The sequence below is a fragment of the Plectropomus leopardus genome, chromosome 3 (assembly GCF_008729295.1).
Source record: "Plectropomus leopardus isolate mb chromosome 3, YSFRI_Pleo_2.0, whole genome shotgun sequence".
In the NCBI taxonomy this organism is placed as follows: Eukaryota; Metazoa; Chordata; class Actinopteri; order Perciformes; family Serranidae; genus Plectropomus; species Plectropomus leopardus.
Genome location: NC_056465.1, coordinates 25,280,640 through 25,304,681, shown reverse-complemented (window position 1 = coordinate 25,304,681; position 24,042 = coordinate 25,280,640). Strand labels below are relative to the sequence as shown.

The 24,042-nt window shown below is 40.9% G+C and overlaps 1 protein-coding gene across 1 annotated transcript in view; it reads left to right on the top strand.

The window, feature by feature from the left end:
• Positions 1-23,046, top strand: part of trabd2b (TraB domain containing 2B) — an 83,047-nt gene extending 60,001 nt beyond the window's left edge. Inside the window, 9 exon segments of the mRNA XM_042484051.1 lie at positions 18,984-19,080; positions 22,178-22,190; positions 22,192-22,296; positions 22,298-22,343; positions 22,346-22,395; positions 22,397-22,464; positions 22,774-22,786; positions 22,789-22,857; positions 22,860-23,046. Coding sequence (XP_042339985.1) covers positions 18,984-19,080; positions 22,178-22,190; positions 22,192-22,296; positions 22,298-22,343; positions 22,346-22,395; positions 22,397-22,464; positions 22,774-22,786; positions 22,789-22,857; positions 22,860-23,018 — 620 coding nt within the window. The 3' untranslated portion in view covers positions 23,019-23,046.
• Positions 23,047-24,042: the final 996 nt, after the last annotated feature.

The following is a 24,042-nucleotide window of genomic DNA, read 5'->3' as shown; positions in this document are numbered from 1 at the left end:
CTGAAATACTGATCAAATGATAATGATTTTTAGAGGTTTGGAAAGTTGTGGCAATGGAAGTCATAAACATACTTTATAAAAGGAAACTAGATGAAATAATTGAAAAAAAGGCTTTCAAAACCATGTAGGCTACTCACTGTGATGTCTTGAGTGCTTTCACCAATGCCACGTGAAGTTCAAATTTTATGACCACACAGTTAAAACCTGTCACTAATTCACTGCAGATCTCGAATACAGGTTATTAAAACGAAATCTTTTTCACCACAACGTTTACTTAATATACCAGCACAAATGTGTTCCTGCTCTTACAGTGAATCCAGCTGCACATCTGTCTACCACACTCATCGCGTCTCCCACCAGTAGTTTCTAACCTCCTGAAAATGCACATCCAAAAGAAGTGCACCCAAGCAGCAATCAAAGGGGGGCCATGGCCCTCACTGTACAATTGCTGGCCCCCAACTAGCAAAATAATTGGAGGTTGATATCACTGTATTTAAGAGGCTGTGGCGCACTCATTTTTTAAGCTAGCACAAAGGCAGTGCTACTTTTTCAAACTAGACAACTTATGGCATCTATTTGTTGCAACCATTCTAGCATAGATGTTCGAGAAGGGGCGTAAAAACACCCCAAATTTAGGACAAATTTTGGCGAGGGAACAACTGGCATGGCCATTCTCAAAGGGATCCCTTGAACTCTCACCTCAAGATATCTGAATGAAAACAGGTTTTATAGTTAGCCAGCAGTCTCCCCTAAACTTAAAAGGGCTTGTTCCCAGTAAATGTTTTGTAATTAACTATCACCTTCAAATTAAAGCTGTGCATTTGGGTTTTTTCTCTTTAAGGAAAAGGGCAGCAGGCTTTTTGAAGAATAATGCATCGCCTAACATATGACCGTATATATAAAGATGGACGACATGACGATGATTCTCAACGGCATAACCAAAACATCCCCACATGATTGACAGTTGTATGTCCCAATCAGAGTGCTCGCCATCAATGGCACTACTTGCAATTGGTGTATGAGTGTGAACTCGATGCCATGGAGATCGCTACCGCGCAGATGCTGGCTCCAAATGATGTTGTCAGTTATCATCCACGATAATGCCACTATAATCTTTAATATGATAAGAAATATTAGTGTCGTAATAATAGCAATATTTCAATTCGTTGACATAATGGCGTCATTCCAGTACGCATGGCAAAAACAAGGGTGGCTGAAAGCTAAAGGAGCAGTGGCCTGAGCATCCTGAATGTTTTATGAACAGTGTGGACTTTTAAGACTCTTTTGGTGACTTACCACTCACAATAAAGTATCAGAGGCTCTAAGCAGCACAGCGGCAGCACTAAATTGTTTTCACTGGCCCCATCTTGCCACCCCTATGAAAAATTTCTGGGGGCGCCATTGGTTGGCTCAGCTGACACACTTTTCTCTAGATATACCAAAAACAGGATGCAAAAAGGCTCAATAAATCAAGCTTAATAAAGTCTCTCCCATGCTCTAATCACAAAGCCTCCTTTCTCGCATCTCTTATTTCTGTCTTTAGGACGCTGACTCATGTCTTTACGGTCCTGTAACTGTCCCTGTTGGTCCCAGTATCCCAGCGGCTGTAACCAGCCATGAAATTTTATCATCCAATGATGCCAGGACGTATTAAGTGACAGCCTGGACTCCCAGAAATCTGACTTTGCACTTCATGATTTTAAGAAGTAGTTCTGGAAGTGGTCAGCTTGCTTTGTGAAAGGCTTATAGTCTGATTACAATCTAACCACAATGCATATTTAGAGTGATGAAGAGAAAGAAAGAGAGTAGGAGGTGTGAGGGTTAAGATTGTCCAGACATATTTTAAAATAAATACAGCCCTGGGAGATGTAGAACAGCTATTTTTTAAAGCCAAATGTGGGCGTACAATAATGTGATCACATAAAATCCAATCTTTATGGACAGATCTCAAAAATCACATTAACATGACGTGAGTATATGCAGGCAGCAGGCGCAGTACATGGCCTATTCTTGTGGATTATACAATGGAATAGTCTTAGCTTGTGATGATCCTGTGCGCTTTGTCTGACAGAACAGTAATTTCTCTATTTGTGTCTATATATGCTGTTTTTGTGTTTATCGGGTTGCGTCTCTGTCGAACAACAGATTAATATTAATTGCCCCTCTAGCTGCCTTTCCTCTGGACCCCTCACTTTCAGCCTGAACCTTGTCCAGAGCGCAGAAGGAAAACAGGACTGTCGGGAAAGAGCCGGGGCAGCGCTCAGGTCAAGGCCCTCTAGAGTTACCGATGTCGTAGTCCGGTCCAGGAGTTTTTTCACAGGGTAATTAAACTATACGACGTGTGTATAAAGTGGTTCAGGCAGGAAATCCATCTCTGCTCAGCTCACCACCTTGCTTCCCAGCCTCCCCCTCTTCCTCTCGCTGTACTGTACACCTACACCTTCCTGTAGCATAAGTACTTTTATGTTCAAAATGTATGCTTTTGTACTTGCTAAAGCACTTTCTCTTTTTCCTCCATCCTGCACACATCTGCATGCACACACATGTTGTAACAGACATTCTTTATTTTCTTCACTTTCGCCAACAGGTTATTAATACAAATTACAGACGGGAAAGAGCTCCAGCAGGCATAATTGAATTACCCCAGGTAGTATAAAAGAGACTGACTGAGCAGTATTACTCCCTCACCAGAGCTCACTGTTGGGCCAAGATTTTATATCGATGGTCCACAGAAGCAACTCAGTCAACTGGACTCTCCCGGTCTCACATGTTACAGTCATATTTCAGTCAGCGATGCAGAAAATATGAATAGTTGAATTCTTAAGCAGTGAGCGTACATTAAGCCTACAATACATCAGCAAAACTCCGCTATTCAGTATTTTTTATTGCCATTGGATCAAATGACGACCTTTCATTTTAAAGACATCACTTGCAGTTATGAACCTTATTACTTAACCCTACAGCTGTACAACTATTTAAAGTAAATTGGTTTATAGTTTTAAGTCACAAAAGTTTCTTCAGCAATAGCCACTGTGCGCTACTAGCCTAGGAACAAACAAGAAATAGTAATTTGCTTGTTAAGAAAGCTAGCAGGATTTATCTAATTGAAAACAGAGCTTAAACTGTTATTGACTGAATATTGGACTGTCAGTGATATTTGTTGAGTTGCCAAAACCATTACATCAAATGATATTTCTTCTGCATCTGCTGCATGGAAACGGCTTGTTAACATGTTAGCCAGAACAACATCGTAAGGTGAAAATAAAATTACCGCTAAAAAAGCTCATTTGCATCCTTGCTGAGATGTGATGTCTGAATAATTGGATGAATAATTTCCCCATTGAGAAAATTCATGTGAATGCCCCCCTCAAATCAGAAAACAACGATTCAGAAGGTCAGATAAAATTTCGGTAGGCTATATGTCCTGCTAGGTTGACGTCATATTGCGCAGAAACATGGCGCATAAAAAGTAAATGTTGGGTTGATGGCAAGGAACTTTTTATTAATTCACATATTGCATATACATTTTTTTGCTCACACTCTGTTTTTATTCTGGATGAGCAGGTTTACGCTGAACTTGGGTTGACTTTAAATCAGATGTTGATGTTTAGTAATGTTTAGTAAGCCTGACAGTAATTTAGATTGATCAGAAGTTGCTATATTTATTATATTTAGAAAATTATTTATAGAACAATCTCAAAGTGGACTTTCAGATCATTTTTCATTGCAAGTTTATCACATAACCAAATTAGGATTTTCCTTAGGGATATAGGGATATTTACAAATTTTATTCATACTTGTAAAAAGTGCATTATCTGTAGCGGATAGTCGTTTTATTTAAGTATAAGACTCCACCCTAGTTGTAATCATTAGCTGCTTCCCACCTGGAGTGACCTACATAGTTAAAAAAGTTATTTATTACTATTAATCCTGATAACAAGTCAGGTTAAGCAATAATACTGGAAAAAGCTATAATTTAAATGCTCCGAGCAATAAAATACAATCTTCTTTGTAGTGTCTGGGTTGTTTCCACATTACCTCCTAAAGCTGCTGAACACGCCAAAGTTGGACGAACGACTTCCCAACTCGGGAAATTGTGCAAACCGAGGAGCGTGAGAATGCACCATTAGATGAGAACACTGATACCACTGTCATAGCTGTCTATTAGATATTAATAGCAGCCTAAAGTCTGGAGATGGGGGGAAATGTCAAAGTGTCTGTCTCCTCACAGTCTCTCATCCTTTTCCTTTACACCACTGTGGTAACTGCTGTTCGCTATCAGTATTATGTAATGGGGACCAAAGGCACCCACCGTAGCATGACGTTAGCGGCCTTAGTGAGGCCAAGTGAGCGCATCACTGTTTCCCCTGTGGACAGAGTGACACAGCAGCACCAGATGATAGCAGTAAAGGGAAAGCATGCTCGCAGACAAGCTTTACACACATTGGACACTTGTTCTGTTGCTATTGTAAACAGATACAAGCCTCAATGAAATTTTTCCATCACTCACTCAGCAAAATATGCATTCTCAGTGGCCCTTTCCCTCTATCACACGCAAACAACAAACGCACACTCGTCATTTTTGAGCACATGCAGAGTTATCATTTGTGCTGAAGAGTGGATGAGCGCTGCGAGGGTACGCAGTGTGTTGTTGGAGTTCTGTGGTGGTGTGCTTCAGCAGGTTTTCATTTGCCAGTTTTCTGGCTGCCGCTGCCCGGCTTTATTGAAAACATCCCATGGAATTTCCTGACGCTGCCACGGCCTAGACACCACTTCATACGCACTTACACACACACTTGCACGTGTGTATGTTTGCGACACAAAGTCAGATGATCTGCAGAGATATTTATCGCCCAAAAGAGTAGTTACAATCAAAAATACACATGTAGCATTGTTTGTTTTGAAGTCTCAGCCACTTTGGGCCTGTGTGCTAAAAGCTGATTTTTGTGCGTATGTTCTGCTGCACAGGCCCATAATAGCCCATTGTGCAGGCAGAGCGGTCCCATGTGTTTTGCAGTCGCTTGTGGTGTTGTGGTGTTGAAGTGATGACTGAGGGAGAGAGCCTGCTTGGCGTGCATGTCACTTTGTCTCCGTGGCTCTTCCTCTCTTAGTGCATATCTGCTTTTCTCAGCCCTTTTTCTCATTTGTATGCTGCCTGCGCTCCAGCTTGTCTTAAGCTCTAATTCCATCTTTCTACCTGTCTCCCTGTCTTGCCAGTCAGTTTGTCTGTCTTGAGCTGGATATTTTTCTGGTCCATCTGCTGTCTCGTCTTTATTAAACTGACGCCACTCTTGACTGCGCCGTCTCTTCTGCTTCATGCTGGCTTAACCTCTGCAGGAACATTTTATGGAGTGACAGAGATGCCACATGTGTGCGTCATGCGTTGTCTTCTGCTCAGTGGAGAAGACGAATAGAGAGGGAGGGATGGAGAGATAATATTAGCGCTTTTCTACTGACAGTTTGGACTTGGCACTCATCTAAATGTATTTTCAAATGGAGTGCGGTTTGGCCTAGAACCCACTGTTGTTTGCTGCGTGGTGATAGTGTATGTCTATATGTGTCTTTGGTCTAACATAGAGCTACTTCTGTCTGTCCTCAACGTCCACTGTGAAATTGTTCCTCCCAGCAGTAATACACCCGTCTCATCTAATCTAAGTCTAAGTAAGTGTTTTTTAAGTCCCTCTTATCCACAAGAATTTAAACCTTATATTCATATTCATTCATGAATGTTCTGTGTCATACACAAAAGATAATTTTAAGTCCAAGTAATTAAAATGAAAACATAGCCCAGAAATATGCTATATGCCTTTTTTTCTTGTCTGGCTTCAGCTTCCACAGTGCATTTACAAACAGTGTACACTTTAAATTATCCTGCCAAATGTTGTACATGCCTATACAGTCATTTTTTTATTACAGTAAATTACAGTAAAAATTAAAGAACTTTTTAAAATCATTTTCGCAAATACATTTAGAATGGCAATAACAGTGATTTGTTGTGCATATGTATTTGAAATTAACTTGAAAAATAAATGAAGGTGAACATTATTGTCTTTTTTTAAATGATGTGCAAAGAAACATATTCACTTTGCCATCTTTTGAATGCCTAAAGCAAATACAGTACAGTATATGCATCTAAACTGAACCACTTGGGTTGTTAATATAATGTAGTGCATCATCTACAAACACATTGTGCTGTTTTTACACATGTAATGTAATTCTACACAGGATTGATGGTTACTGTTCATGAACACATTCGCCACTGAATGAGGAAGTATATATATATATATATATATATATATATATATATATATGAAAATCTTCCATAGTATATCTTTTAACGGTCATTTAGTAGTATTTGATACAATTCATTTTACCCTTTTCCTTAATGATTTTGCTGCATAGATGAGATTTTCTCTCTGATAAAACTGTACGTCCCTTGAAAATGGTAGCAATCTCTTTCATGCATTCTCACTTTTTGCAAAATATTCAGAAAATATTTAAATAAATCCAATTTGTTTTTCCCAATGTCAGCAAAGTTGATTTGCGGTGGAAGCACACATAACGTGGGCAGCAACAAAATTAGTTCTATTGTGGTACCCCAGTAAATTTATGTCATCTTGTAAATGTTCAGGAATGTAACTGCGTGAAAACATCTTATGGTAACACTGCTTGGACTCCTACATCTAATGAAATCAACACAGCTCATTAACTTGTTCAAATATTACATCATTCATTAATCAGCAACCGAAAGAATATCTCATAGCCTTGTTAGAGCCAATAAGCTTAATGCTACATTTCACAAACACATTGCTGCTTGAGTCTTGCTTGCTTTAACCTTTTTTCACATTGTCTTACATGCATACAGCAAAAGAACAACAATTACAAAGCTCAGTTCCTGCAATCTATAACACTGATATGCTGGTTTTCCTTTTTGGTAATTGCATACACCTGGGACACCAGGTGTATGCAAACCCTGATTAAATGGTATAAATGAAAACCAGCCAGTCTCTGGTCCTGAGAAACAGCTTAAGGTTGTTTTTTTTTCCAGGGCAGACAGCAGTGCACACTCAAAACACACATTCACGTTTGCACACAAGCATGCACATACATACTGTGAGCTACATACACAATTACATGCCTACACACTCACTTTTATCTCTGAGCTCATGCCTGCTGGGCAGCATATCTGTGTAATGTATGCCAGCAACACACACACACACACACACACACACACACACACACACACACACACACACACACACACACACACACACACCAAGTCATTGACACATGCACTAAAATATGCCCTCCTTTAAACGCATAAACAAGATGATATGTATGTAAGCATTTGTATTCTGTAATGAAAGGAAATCTACTGGCTCACATGAAAACTTAATATGCCTCCTTCTAAACTGCAGCTTGAACTGAAGGGTGGAGGAGAGGAAATGAACCGATAGAGCAAGACTGAGATGAGAGAGATAAAGACCGCCATGAGACAGAGCTCTGTTAAGATACCAAGACTTCTTCCATCACGTGTGAGTGTGTCTTTCTCCACTATTGGCCAGCTGCTCCCTATACGCTCGTCCAAGGAGGGAGAGATGGTAAAGACCGCAGCTGACGGGAACAAAAACAAACAATGGGGGTAATTTCCACTAAACTTTGTTAGCTGCACTCAGCTCACCTCCCTTCCTCTCTGCATTTCTTTGTGCTTTTGTATTCCTGCTCCACTTTCTCTCTCTCCCTGCACCCTTCTGTTTTCCCTCACTTTCTCCACTTTCTCTCTGCCCACCATGAGAGATTTGCAGACTGCAGCAGCCAGCTCACACAGTCTAAATATTTAAACGTGGGGAATCACTTTAAAGCTTCTAACACTGAACCACTGAGCCCGCCCTCCAGCCTTTCTGACATGGACCGGTGTCAGGCCCACCGCATGCAGCAGTCAGCCTCTGGATCCGATCCCCCCCAACTCTCTTGATCTTCATATTTGACCAGAACGTCAACTATAACTTGGACTTGAGCACCACCGTCAACAGCTGTCACCTCAGTATGGTGCAAGGAGACAGACAGACGTCGTGCCGCATGCATAGGAAGTGAAGTCATTATGGAGATGAGGAATGAGTGAGATGTGGGAGGGTGAGGAGGGAGACTCCAGATTGTCATTATTCCCCCAAAGCCGAGCTGAGAGGTGGAATTTACCATCCTGCCTTGTTAGATTTACACATTAAGTGAAAGCGGCGCTCCGTTTTCGAGGCAATGGTTCAAGTATTTCTGAAGAGCTGTGGGCAGTGTTTTCTCCGGCTCAGCTCTGTTAATCCAAAGGCCGCTGTGTGATTTATAGAGGGATCCCAGTATTGTAAAACTGGAAATGGAAATGCACAGCAAGGCGCAGGGATGCTGGGCCTATTAAAATCTTTGTTGCATTACTCATATGTTGTTCTAGGAGAGAATTTGCGGTGCTACGCAGGATAAGTCAGTGAGAGAGACTCTGACCAAAATTCAGATACACAAATACACATGTGCACCCGCTGTTACAAGTAGACAACAACAATGGTTAACCAATTTAACAGGTGAGAGGAATTTAAAGAAAAGCACAAATAATTTAATGGAATCATAAAACCTGTAGATGCTTCTGTACAAGGCATGACGAGTCAATTAACTGTTTCATGACCACCAGCTCTCAACTCAGTTAATCTCTGTAAAATACCCAGATATTTGCATAAGTCTGCAGAATCAGTAGGCAACAGGACAAGATTTTGGAATGAGAAACATTCTGGTTTCTGTCTATAGTCTGAGTAGTAGTGACCGATCGTGTTTGGGCAGACTTTGGATTTCTTTGGGGAGAGCAGAACATGCAGAAAGCATTGGCCAAAATGCAATCTCAAAGCCAATTGGCTATCATCGGATTATAATTTAGCTTTTAATTAGCTTTTCAACAACAATGTTGTAAAAAATGGTGTAAAATTTTCTTAATGAGGGTCCCAACTCTTTTCTTAGCCCCATCACACTTAATTATAGTCACTAGTCCTGTGAAGCTTTTTGTTCTCTCATGGCACATATGCATTTAACAATGTCAATAGTAGCAGATTCACAACTCAGAATGTGCAGTATGTTTTAAAACAATGGGTCTTCAGTTTCACACAGAAATACACAACAGCAGACCCCGTATTTCCAACTGACTGTTGCTGGGGTTTAAGCTTCCAAAACAGGTAAAAGGGGAGGAAAGAGATGTTATTATCACTTTAAACTCATTATAGAAGCATTTTCTATCCCACAGGATGGCTATTTTAGTCCTGAACAGGTATTGTTTTAATGTAACCTGTAACCCCACCTAACAATGTAGACTTGCCCCTTTCTTTTACTAATTTTGGTAAACTAATACTAGTTGGTAGAGTTTTTAGTTTTGGAAGGGCAATTAGAGCAACTCAACCTCACTCCCAACTCATCTTAAAGCAACGCTTGGACGGTGGCCCTGTGGTGGTGTCCTGTCACACACCAACACGACAGGGCACCCTTTAATGGCAGTATGAGATGAACTGGGCAGTGACGCTTTGGTGCTTCGTGCAAACGAGACAGTCTGCATAGGGCAGGTGGGAGAGAAGGTGAATGGGTCAAACAAACCTTGGACATTCACCCGGGAGCCTGCTGTTTCTGTCATGTGTGACACCAAAAGTCAATCAAGTTATTTCAGTAACGTGCTAGTTTGTGTAGTATACTATGCTAGAAACGTATGTCACGTAAGGTATGTAACGTATGCCAGGTAATGTCAAATTACATTAGTAACAAACTTCATGAAGACAAAATATGACTTGTCAGCAACACTACATACATTTCTAGGATTACCTCAAGACCATGGCCCCCTTTAATACATGTCAAGTTACATTATGATTATATCAAATGATTACATTTTGGAGTAATGTACTAAAACAAACAATGTTGGTGGATGTTGTCATGTTTTGTTCTTTTTTGTTGTATGTCCATCTTTTAGAGATGTAAAGTTAGTTTTTTGTAGATCTAACCACGTGCTTTAGTTGCCTAAACCTACAAAAGTAAACCTAAAAACTTATATTTTTTAACCTATGTTCTAAATTTATTTTGAAAAGAGACTGTATAGCTTGAATGAGCAGAGGCTGTGCATTTCATATGAAAATTAAAATTTATTTTGTAAAGACAAAATGCATTAATGAGCATACATTGACCCTGAGCATACAAAACTAATGCAGGAGGCATAGCTAGCACGTCATATTTTCATGTTTAAGGCCACTGACCAAGTATTGGTATTTGACAAGCAAGGAGTGAGGATGTATTGCAACCCAAAGCAGGATTTTATAGTGAGATACAGTTGCTAAGTTATGATTGGACAGTCTCAGTTTAGGGGCTGGATTTAGCAAACGGGTCACATTAAAAACTAAAGGAGATTTCAGACTGACACGGTAGGCAGCATTCTCCACCACCAAAACACCAAATTATGGCCTATTTTATTAACGATTGGTGTTCGATGCTCCAGTAGATTTCAGAGAATTGATGCAAAGGAGCACTGACGCAATTTTAGTGGCTCACGGTGGTCCAACACCTTACATGTTAGTTTTTCCTTCAATTCGTCACCCATTTGACACCTACACACACATAGAGATGAGAGGAATTTTCCCCATCACCTCAGCCTGCGCACACACACACTGGCACGCATTTCCAAACAAATCTAAAGAGGAACACACCCCTGTCAACTATAAAGTAAATTTTAGTTTTCCTCTCTCTTCACTGTATTCTCTCTCTCTCTCTCTCTCTCTTTTCCATCATATTCTCATCACTCTTTCATCTGTTGTTCAAACGGCTGGAGGGCACCAGCTTGTGTTTGTTTGGACCTTAATGTAGCAACAGCACCCAGCATGCATTCTGGCTGGTGGAGGATGTACGTCAGTGCAATCCTCGCCCTCTGGTCACACTCTCCATCAATCCTCCTCCACGTCCTCCATTCACTCCCTAAAGCCATTCTCCAAATCTGTCCATTCTGCCCATAACATATTCACTCAATCCACTAGAAAAATGCCCATCTCTGCTGTCCTCCTTCATGTTTTCCCTCTTGGTTTTCTTACTGTTTGTGCTCTGATTGCAATTTTCATAGGAGGTGGTCTGCTTGCAAGCCATGTGGGATGTTTTTTTACCGCAAGCGCACATCAGTTGATCCATTGTTTACACAGTGTAATTGCAAACACATTTGTTTGTGCAAAAAATGAAAAATAACATTATTCTCTTCATGTGAGTTTTCTTCCTTTTTTTGGACCAGTCTCCAATGCTTAAGTGGCTCTGTGTTTCCATTCTTCTCCTGCACTACTACCAACTTGTCTGTGCACCAGAGGGACGTAGAAAGGAAAGGATGAGTAGACATAAAGGGAGGCATGGTAATGGAGAGAGGGAGAAGAGGCTAGAGAGATAGAAGGAGTGCAGGCTGCGTGTGAGTAAAGAGGTGCTGACATGGCTGGAGTCGAACCCAGTTGGCAAACAGAGGGAGAGACATGCTGCAACACCTCCTTTTGCAACAAACACTAATGCCTTTATACACAAATGTGCATGGAGAGAGACCAAAAGGAAAAACTGACAGACAGAAAGTCAAACAGAGGATGAGAGACAGAGCTGCGGTGACAACCAGACGAGCACGGACGCTTTAAAAAGACATGATTAAGTCTGGAAAGCCAGACAGATAAAGAGATAGGCCAGAGACAAGAGGTGGCTTCAGTAAACACAGACAGACGGGGAGAAGTGGAGTACATTAAGTCGCTACTGTAAGTGGAAATCAGGACGGAAAGGTTATTAAACAGAGAAGTAACTGGGTCATTAACTCTGCTCTCAGGAGTCACAGGAGGGGAAACACCCTGTAAGGTAGTGCACACACTGCAAAAAGTCATGGTTGCTCCTGAAGCTTTTTTTTTTTTGAGCAAAGAAAATATTTAAAACATATCTGCTTTATTAGAGCGATGACAGCCAAGCGGCAAGAAAGACCGGAGGGTGATATGTGAAAGTGGTTGTAAGTGGTCTGAAGCCACATTACCACAAGTTATGTTGCTTCTGTGTCAAAGTAAACCAAAGATCTCTCTGCAGATTAAACACGGTGATGTACATGCTGATAAAGACTGAACCTTGTTTCTAATTCTAAACTACATATCAAGTAAGTTTTGAATATAGTTAATGAACAATAACAGGTAAGTATAGTCGAAAAAGCCAGTACTTAAAGGAACAGTTCACCCCAAATTCAAAAATATATATTATACATAGTTTCCTCTTACCTTTATCTAAATTGTTTTGGTGTGAGTGTTGGATATGTCGGCCATAGAAATGTCTGCCTTCTCTCCAATAAAATGGAAGTAAATTGCACTCAGAAATCACGCCAGAAATTGTGTGTGTGTGTTTTCAACACCGTACTATGTGCCTCTTTTGCCTAAACCTAACCATCTGTGACTTTGGTGCGTAATCCCCACTGTTGTGACAGTCCACGCTGTTGTGTGAACATAGGGACCGTGCTGCTTCATTCATTTGTTGACATCACCATAGCAGCATCCAGGAGTGTAAACAGTTAACACAAAACCAGGGGGCCAGGGGCATCAATTATCTCACCTGGTAGAGCGGGCGCCCCATATACAGAGGATGTGTCTTCGCTGCGGGCATGGATTCGATTCTGGCCTGCAGCCCTTTGCTGCATGTCATCCCTCTCTCTCCCCCTTTCACGCCTCCAGCTGTCCTATCACAATAAAGGCAAAAAGCAAAGAAAAAATAATCTTTAAAAAACACTCTAGACTAATAAATAACACTACATAAGAGGAAAACATGCATTTTTGATTTGGAAGTAAACTGTCTCCTTGAAGATATGTTGTTCTTCTGAACGACTGTCAGAGCATCAAAGCATCCTGAGTCCAGCCTGTTAAACTCAGACAACAGACTCTCTTTGATTAATTTTAGGGAAAGATTGTGGTCTTTATTAAACATTAATGAGTAAGTTAACACATCTTGTCTCATGCTTCAAGTCCCTTTTTACTTTTTCAGCATTTAATCAAAACCGTAATCTCTCCCTAACTGTCACCAGGGGCTCTGAGCGAGTGCCTGAACATAACCAAAAAAACATTAATCATGGAAATAGAGGAACTGCTCACAGCTGCAAGATATTAAAACAATATGCTCGTGGTGATACAGCATGAGGAAAAAATAAATATTATATATTTGGAATAACATTTTGCCCTCTCGTTAAGTTTGATCGGCAGAGGCCTTTCAAAGTCATGTGGTCACTGTATAATTAAAGTATGTTAGTGGAAAACAGAAAAATACAGTACATTTAGCAAATACTAGTACATACATGTTTGTATCAAATATCCCTTTGTTCATGATGATTTCTAACGGTTTTACATGAACTACTGTATCTGTCATAGGCATAGATTTTTTGTTGTTTTTTTTGGGGGGGGCACAGGGGACATGGTCCTCTCAATATTTAGAACGTGCATTTGTGTAAGCCAAAAAAATCATGAAAGTAGCAGAGGATGTTGATTTTGTTCACATGGAGTTAAAATATTTTAACTTTTTGCCGTCCTGCGTGATGAAATTTACAAACAGATTTTACACGGCTCCCTCACACAAGGAGAAAATGAGGGTGATCTGGGCAATTTCTCGAAAAAATTACATAATGAACATGTAATCATTTTATTTCATATCATTTCTATATAATCTATTACATTCTTTGTCACTAATTCAACATCACCATTGCAACACATTCACATGCATGCTTTATTTTAATGTTCTGCCATTCCGATGGACTATTTGTTCTTTATTCTCACACCATCCAAACGTTTTGTCCACGACATACTTTCTACTCTCTGCCTGGTTCCATGTAAACGTGACATTAGACATGAGCTCAGAGTAACAACGACTCTGGTGAAGTCGGTGGCAGCAGTACAAGACCTCCAAAAGCAATAGTTGCAATTGCCACGGAAACAGAAAGAAGAGGACGCCGCTATGAAATGTTGAAGCAGGAATTACCAAACTGATACACAAAAGAAATAAATGGTGCATAAAAATTCACCAGAATGCCAGAAATGAAGTGTTAGATCAGTCAAAATTTCTTGGTGGAACATCCCCAGACCTTCCACATTATATGTCCCCTAAAATGCTAAAACAAAACCTGCACCTTTGGTTTCTGTCTTTCTTTTGATTTAAGTGCATGATGTCCTGTGTCCTAGAGGACTATGAAATGCCTTTTGGACATCAGGGGCCTCCTTGTGACAAAACTCTAAGGAAATTCTTAGAATAATGTCGTTTTCTGAGAATTTATTTCCTCTAACAGTTAAGACTAGGTCCTGGATGAGATAAAATTATTCACAAAGCATCTTAGAGCCCTTAAAAGAGCTCCTGCGGTGAAAAACTGCAGGAGTAGGGAGGAGGACTATTGAGTTTCTTAAGCAGAGGAGCAAATAGCAGAAAAACAAAGAGGTAGCAGAAATTTTCATATTCAAAGAGTAGCGCTATAAGTAACTTAAGTAAGAGTTTCATACACAGCAGCAGTGGCATGTTTTACAGTGTACTACCAGTGCAATGCAAGAGCAAAGCAATTAGGAGTCAGCTGACCTCTCATTACGTCTTGCCTAATGGAGCTGTTTGTCGGGCCCGCTCCCTGCCTCAGAAGCACCATGCTGTTTACTGTCTGGATACTCCAAAAACAAACACACTCGCTCAGCCCCTCCCACACACACACGCACGCACACACACATTCATCTGTATGGAAAGAGCTATTATCTCTGTACCCAGTCACTCACCCACACACAGGGATGAACCACAAAAACACGCAGAGACAAACAATACACATGCCACTGTTGTAAGATGAAAAGCTTGTGAATAAGCCTTTTCCAAAATTTTGAGGAACTCGAATAAACACTTTTGTTTTTGTTTGACAAATTGTGCCCACTCATGGGGAACTGTGCAATCCCTCAATTTAAGTTCAAACATCGAGTAACCAACATTTGAGAAGTGGTGGTTTTCAACCTGAGAATGACAGTTTGCTTGTGTGTGTGAGGAGGCATGTGTGTGTAAGAGTATGTTTGTAGCCGTTTGTAGTTTATCCGTGTCTTTTTTTAGCCCTGTGTTGCAGTCAAAAGTGTTTGCATTGCTGGCCTGTTTGTTTGTGGATACAGTCGGTTGTTTAAGGAGTGGGTGCGTGTTTATAGAATCCTGAAAACAACAAACTGGAGGGGAAACGCAGCAGATTGAATGCTTTTAGAATGTCAGATTTACAGCAGGTGTATCTCAGAAATGAAAAACATGTGGTTCACTGCAGGCTGCGAAGGAAAACTACAATTTAAGTCGTACAAACAAACAAACAAACACACACACACACACACACACACACACACAGTGCTCAGTCTGAGTGTGTTCTGCATGACAGCAGAGCAGAGGAAATCAAGTCAGCACATCAAACAGTCAGCTTGACCTCACACCCAGCTGAACACACAGGAGGTGTTCTTCTCTGCCCCCGGCCTGCAGAAATTAATGAAATAGCTGCCTGACACAGATATGAGGGTGGTTGAATCTGTCAGCGTGTGGTCACTGAATGAGCTGACTTTGGCCCCCAGAGTCTTGTCAGGAGAAAAGGATGAAAGAAAGAGAGAGAAGAATGTAAGAGAGGAGAGAAGAGTCATTATTGGTAGTAATTAAATAGGTATTTGTGCAGAGGTACTTTCTGAGTGTGTATATTTTAGCATTTTCACATATATCATTAGTGTTATAGGCTATGACTTACTGTATATGTTATGTTATAAAATAAATCAACCACAGAGTAAAGCTTGACTAGGCTAATTTGCACAGGAATGAAGCACTTATGATGCGCTTTGTCCTCAGTCTTTTTTACTGTTGACCCTCTGACCTCTGAATTTTATTTTAGGTTTTAGACCCTTAGGGTTTTCTAGGTTTGCGTTTTTTTTATCTGTTGTTTTTATTGTCTTGTGTTATTCTTTTTACCGTGAGCCGTTTGGCCATTCAATGTCCTTTGGGATTAATAAAGTTAATCTAATCTTATCTAATCTATTATAGGCTATGGTTTACTGTATATGTTATGGTATAAGATAAATCAACCACAGAGTAAAGCTTCTGCAATTTCTCCACAAGCATGACGTCACAAACAAGACACTTATAAAATGCCAGATATGGTATTTTTATAGTAAAACAAGACACAGAGCAGACATGCTAGTGGCTCTGTGAGGCTGCACTCAAGCTAAAGGCTAATGTCAGCATGTTAAGATGCTAATAATGGAAATGCCAACATGCGGATGATAATCAGATATAATGTTTGCCATGACCACCATCATGTGTTATATGCTAACATTTGTAATTAGCATCAGACTGTATGTAAAGATGGACGGCATGACAGCGCCCCAAAAGTGAAACTGAAGAAATGTCCATCCCGCTCTGGTGGCTGGCTGTAGTACAGAGGTCATAACCATGGGCCCTTTGCAGTATTGCAGTGGAAAAGCATTTTCCCCATTGACCACCATTTTAAAAGAGATGTTTGTAAACTGTTTACACGACACCTATAACTGAAATCAAGGTGAGTTATGATTCTATCTTTCATAAAATTTTGATTTTTGATCCTTGGAGGTCTTTTTTATCAATGGCTCAGCTCTTGACTGGTTTGGATGGCAGGAACTTTATAGCCCAGCTCCAGTTCCCGTTTGCTACTGTGCAGACTCTGACACCATTTGACCTCACCAGTGCAACATGGTAGCCATATCCATAATATTTTGGCTTCATTTTCAAACAGTGAGGGTTATTGGGGACATGTCGTCCACCTTTCATACACTCATACAGCTGAGCTGAATGAGAATGTCTTGAGTTTTGAAGGTATTTGGTAAAAAACCTAAGTGTCGTACAAACTGAAAATTCGGCCGGTTGATGGCCCTTGAAGTGGGGGGGGGCACCACATTTTTATGGAAACCCATGAGGTTATCTGTTCCATTGAAGGGACTGAGTTTGAACTCTGTTTTCTGCATTTCATTGCATTGATAAGATCACTTGTAGCTGTAATTATCTTATATTTCAGTTTAAGTACCAAAACCTTACAAAAAGGTCTTGGAAAAAACAAGGATAAGAAAAACACACTTGTGAGGCTATTAAGTCTGCACAAGTATAGCAAAACAAGAACACACACGCAAGCACACACATACACCTTTACCCAGACAAAAACTCACACTCTCCCCTCTGTGTAATCCCATCTGATCTCGCCGACACTCTGTTGTTAGAAGCCTCCTCTCACTCCGCAGCCTATCCCAGCGCTGCCTTTGAACTCGGCTGCCAAGAAAGTGTAACACCGCGTGCCTCTTTCTTTGACTCTCAGGAATGATCAGGAACATTATAATGATAAAATTGGCAGGGGGGTGAGGAGCTGAGTGGGAGCAGAAGGCCCTGACAAAAAAAAAAAAAAAAAAAAGCGAGCGAGAGGCTTGAATATTGTCAACGTGTTGTTAATAAGCTGCAGGAGAGAGCTGAGGTGTGTGAGTGTGCGAATTCCTGCGTGTGTGCAAATTTTTGCATGTGCTCAAATATGAATTCCTCTGTTAGTGTGTGTATGTGTGTGTGTAGAGGGGGTGATGTCAAGCTACATTACAGCTTATTGCTGGGTTGAGTGACACACAGGATTATCGGCTGATGGGAGAAATAAAAAAAAAAGAAAGAAAAGCTTTTATCAGCGTGGGGCTGGGGCCCGCATGTTTGATGTTAGTCTGAAGGAATCGCATACAAGGTGAAGGACAGAGGGGTGGAGAGGACACTGGAAGTAAAGTGTTGACATCATTACAGAGCAACAAGTGGGCCTAGTCGATGAAGAGATGAAGTTTCTGTTGTCTCACAGATCCTTCACAATGCTGCTTCTTGCTTCTATTGACAGCAGCACTGCATCTCCCATAATGCATGACAATCCCTAAACCGTGGCTGGATAAAGTTGTCTTTGGTTGGGGAGCTCTACTGAATGTTGTGCATACGTATGTCAATCCAATGTCTGATGTTTAAAGATATACTTAAGTTTTATGTATGTTCAGAAATATTCTTAGGTTGCTCTTATTAGCATTAAAATGTTTATTTTTCCTCTTACCTGCAGTGCCATTTATCAAGCAGAGTGTTGGAGATATCAACCGTAGAGATGCTCGCCTGCTCTCAAATATAATGGAACTAGATGGCACTTGGCTTATCCTGCTCAAAGACCCAAAAAAAAAGATATTAAAAACTCAACAGCAATTTCTTTTCCAAAATTTACCAAACCAAAAGTTACCCAAGATAATCCACAGACCTTGTTGTAAGCACTTTCATGTATTTATTTCTATAGAACTACATCCACAAACCGTATCACTTCACAGAAGGAAGCGAGCATTGCCAGTTAGCCCACCTAAGCTTGCAGCTCAAGTTACAGCTCAGCCGAGGAGGATGCTATTAATGTTTACATCTCATGCTATCATGAGCGTGAGCCTCTCATCTATGAGTAGATGCACGCTTTCTTCCGCACTGTGGTACAGTTAGCAGGCATAGTTTGGTAGAAAAAAAATAGTTCCTTCATTAAACTGGTCTGTGGATTATCTTTAGTAATCGGGTCATGATTTCTGAAAAGAGACACTGCTGTTGAGTTCAAATGCATTTTGACACTTTGAGCACCACAAGCTGAGTGCCATCTAATCCTAATATATTTGTGAGAAGGAAGACATCTCCAGGGCTTATATACCCAACACTCTGCAGCTCACACCAAAACAATCTGGATTGATAACATAGAACCACAGCTAAGAGGAAAATTATGTAATTTTGATTTGGAGGTAAACTGTCCCTTTAAGTTGCTGTTCTCAGCATCAAAATGTTTTTTTCCAGGTTATATTTAGACATACAGACCAAAGGCATGCTCAGCAAAAAACTGTCTTTAACTCTGAATCGCTTGTCTTATATTAATCGTGACATTTGGCCTTTTTGTCTACTGCTAGGTCACTTCCTGGGTAACCACAGTGTGCTGGACATCCTGAGGCAGGAGGGCTATGAGATTGTCCACATGCCACCTGATCATCAAGAGCCAGTCACAGAGTGAGTAAGCAGAGAAATGGGAACAGAGAACAGATGACAGAGCATGTCATTTGATTTAAGTGCCACGGTTACAAAGAAACAAACAAAAAACTGTTGTCAAAAAACAGAAAAAGCAAAAGACTGCTTGGGTTACTAATATATACATGTGTATATGTGTGTGTGTGTGTGTGTGTGTGTGTGTGTGTGTGTGTATATATATATATATATATATATATATATATTATATATACATATATATATTTTATGAGAAAATGACTGATTACTGATATTGGTTGACATAACTATATCTGACATGGTTGATAATACAGTAGAAAAGATGTGTTATTTTTGTTTTGCGCAGTAATCAGACGCAGGTTAAAGTTGACTTCTTGACAAGATGATGAATGGAAAAAGACAAAGAGTTTGTGCTAGCATCACACCAATAATGTAATGGTAATATGGACTGTGAAACAAAGCATTTGTGCACATTTAGTTTTTGGCAGGCGCGCAGATACATGTGGACATCCATCAACAGAGCCCATCAAAAAGAGAGTGAAACTCAGCCAGTCCGCATCCGTCTTATTCTCTCCAGAGTCGAGCTATTTAACCTCAGTAGATTTATTGAAGTGCAAAGCAGATATGGTCCAAATTGTGCTCTGTAACAAATAAAGCTAAGCTATGCAAGAATCCTTTGATACCTCATCAACTCCCTCACCTTCCTCCCTCCCTCCCTCCCTCCCTCCCTCTCCCCAGCCTGCCAAAGGCGAGCTGCCAGCGGTGGTTCTGCCTGTTCTCAGCAGCCACTGCTGGTACAACTGGTAAACACACACGTGTGCATGTGTACGCAGGGTGAGTGGAGAGATGCACAGTGCCAAGGAGCAGGGTTGTACACACACTTAAACTCACACAGAGGCTTGGCGTCCTGCAGCAGTTCCCACACAAAAACTTCCACAATCCCTCTTAATATCTCAGTGTGTGTGTGAGTGTGTGTGTGCCCATTCCTGGCACAGAGCAGCTCCCCTCTCACCTTAGGGGGTTGATCCATGGGCCCATAAAATAGGAACAAAAGCCACTTGAATCAGGCTGATAATGGAAACAACAAGGGGCATCCCTTTAAAAACAATAAATCCATCCATCCTTCCATCCATCCACCTAACCAGCCATCCGGGGCTTTTTACAAACTGCTCTCTGCACACTGCAGCTGTAAACTCTCTATCTCCCTGTTTGCAAAGTTGTGGGCTTCAACCAGTGGTTCTGGTTTGAAAGCTGACAAGTGGACTGACTTACTGTGGTCACAAAACACTTACGTACGTTTGCACACACACGACCACATGACCACACACTTACACGTGTGCACATACACTTTGAGCTCCCTGATACAAGGTGACATGACGGGCGAGGAAAAACACCACGAGATGGTTGAATGAGAGGTGTTTATGACAGCCTCAGACCTGGAGTGTTACGGACCGATTGGCCAAAGGTCTTACAGAGCGATTATATGACTGACAGACAGACTGGAGGTGGGTTTGGCTCCACAGTAGCTTGACCGCAGGCCTGGAGCTATCATCACCCTGACCGAGGGGGGTTTTCATGTCTGTAAAAGTAGAAGTGCAGACCATCAGATTTATGATCACCGGAGGAACAAAATGAGTGCGGTAATTATGAGTGAGCAGAGGACATCATGGCTAAGATTCATTCTACGATCCATCATATCACTCACATTCAACAATGTGAAATTGTAATATCAAATTTAACACGAGCATAGGAAATGCTGTACTCTCTACTGCTGTGTAACTCCCTTAAAGTTGGAATATGTAGGATTTCGAGGTATCTAGGGGTGAGATTTGCAAAACTGCAACCAGCTGAAACTTCTCCCATGCAAGCATTAACTCCCGGTTAGGATTCCTTCAGTGTTCATGTTCAAGAGGTTTTTACCAGGAGCGAAGTAATCCACAGAGGTTTCTTCCTCCCCAAAACAAATGGACCAAGTGATAAAATGAAGGTAAAAACACTGAATAAAGCAGTTTCACATTACATATCAGTGTTTCTCTGACACTATTTTCACATGACGTAGATGGGCAACTGGCCCAGCACCTGCTAATATATCTTTACCTTTTTTCTCTGATAACTTGAAGATCCAAATGTTCAGGAGGTTTCTTACTGTGAACAGAGTTATCCACAGAGGTTTCTTCCTCTCCAAAACAAACAGATCAAGTGATTTAAACTGGTAAAAACACTGAATAAAGCAGTTTCACATTAAAAATTTGTGTTTTTCCAAAGCTGCTCATTGCAGAGAGGGGGCTGCTAACTATGCTGGCAGATGTCGAAAAACGAATGGCCCTATCAAGAGCCAGTGTTTGGTTTGTCTGTTCTGGGCAACTGTAGAAACAAGGCGGTGCAACATGGCACACTCTGCGGATGCCCTGTGTAGATATAAATGGCTAATTTAAGGGAACGAAAACATGACATTCTTATTTTTCAGGTGATTATACACCAGAGAAAACATACTTAGTATATTATATTCTATTTCTGCCAATATATCCCCCGAAATCCTGCACACTGGACCTTTAAATGATGAGTACAGTTGGCTCTTTTTGATGTCCCACCGTCAAACACAAAATCACATGCGAGCCATATTGTCAGGAAAAGTACAAGAGGGGAGAAAGTATGAGTAATGGGAGGACGAAAGAGGAGCATGGCAGAAGTTTTCGAGGAAAGGCCGACGATTCTGGGTGGTCTGCTTTGGGCAGATGTCAGTTTTGATGTTACAGTGCGGCCATAAGAGTTACAACTTCCTCTAATGTGCCTGCTGGGTATTAATGCCGCTCAGCGCAGTGTTTATGGGGCAAGACGTAGCGTCCATGTCTTTGATTGAAGTCAAGAGATGTAAGTGGGAAGCAATGGAGTGGTCAGAAACCCACAAATAATAACATTTAAAAAGTTATACAGCCTCATTCTGTAGTTTCAATTACAATCATCTCAGGCACATTTTTCCATCTGTAGGTCAAACGTTTCAGTGATGCCTTTGAATACACACGATTCATACAGTGAAAAAAAAAATCCTGAGTGAGATTTTATGAGTTTAAACTGACTCCATATCTGTTTTTTCTTTCTCCAGGAGCAAACCAGCTGAAGAAGCCCGCAGTGTGGTCCAGCGAGGAGAGCACCGACAGCAGCACGACGTCTCCAGACAGCTGGCCAACTACTCCACCAGAGATGGAGGTGGAGCTGGAAGACCCCAGAGAACATGCCCGGCCTTGGAGACGAGGAGCTGCCTCACATTCTGCTCCCGACAGCCTGAGTCAGCTGGAGGAATTCGGACGGCACAAGCGGCCATCGCAAAGCTCACCGCGGCCACGGGAGGCCCCGCCTCTTCAGTGACCTGTGGGTTCGCATCGGAGATAGGTGAGATATCCATGATGATCTGTTTCCTGTAGTGACTTTAAGGTCTTTAAAATATATGAGCTTTATAAAGTAACTTATATGGACAGTTTGGATTTTCTGAATTGATCTTTATGGTATCGGCAAAATGAGGGTGTTACATCGCTCTCTTCAAAGCCAGACTCCACTGAGAAAAATATGTTGCCCTTAAACTAGGGACTAAGAAGAAAAATCTGGACCAGACCAGTTGGATCACTGTGTTGGAGCATTTGTGTAACAAGTGACAAACATATTTGAGCTAAAGCCTGATTTCTTGTGTCCTCTTTACTTCAGCACCACTCCATATTTACGCCTAACGTGAGGATAATCAACGGCTATGTGACAGTGGAGCCTCCGCTGACCCATCAAGAGCAGCACAGCACGGGATGGAGATCTCCGCCGCAGAGCGACATCCCAGCCCAGCCTCCTCCACTCCACCCGCCCAATCCCAGCTCAGCCCAGCCGGCTCGGTCCACAGCACACTCACACTGTCTTGTATTTTAGCCTGGCTATTATCACACATGCTGTTCACCTCCTGACCACAAGACAGCGTTATCTCACAGACAAACAGAGACTACTGCTTCCGTACCAGAGCAGTGGAATGCACCAGATAAACAAGGAATGACCATCAGCACATGCAGAAAAAAGACGAGGAACAAATACTGCTGTCAGCCTCCACCTACAGGGAGGATCATCTTCAACCAGCTGAAGTCTTCACAAGATGTCTCAAAATGTGTGGAATAAGCTCTCAGCCACGAAACAAGCAACAAGTGGAACTGTGTTAGAGTCTTCAAACCTCGTGAAAGAATTACGGTAGAATAAGAAACACATAGCACAATGAAGACCTGTAATTTTGAAGAGTTTGTGTGTGGTGGAACTTTCTACCTAATGAAATCTGTACTACTGTGTAGAAAAAAATAAGACATTAATACTGAGAGTAGGACATACTAATAGCAGTTGTAACTCCGTGATAAATGAGTTGAATGCAGGAGGGTGGAGCACTCAGTTGCCACTTTTTTTGTAAATTGTGCATTTTTGTTCATAAAAGAAATATTGTATATTACTATATTATTTCTGGAAGAAAAGAGTATATTTTTTCTTGTTTTTTTTGAGGATACAAAAAATAAACTTTGAAAATGAATGAAGTGTTTCTTTTATTTATTTATTTTTTTCAGTGGACATAGGATTTCGACCAGGACATTCATGGCCAAATGTAGGAGGCAAAATAGAATCCAATTAAGGCCACAAAGAGAAACACCAATGTGCTTAATTTATTGGAAATATTGATTAATCACAAATAATTTAAATATAATGTAGTAATGTGTGATATGTAAACCACAAATGTCACTTTATGAAGCTTAAGATGTGTCATACAATTGTTTAACACTTTAAAAACTTCCCTTTGGGAACAATTTTTATGGGTAATGAATACTTAAAACGTTATAGGTGTTCAGCAAATATGGATAATAAAAAACTTTGGAATTTCCTTTTAGATAAAACGAAAAAACTAGCATTGGAACAAATTAACTGGGTGTATGTTATTAACTCAAAAATGTGTGTTCA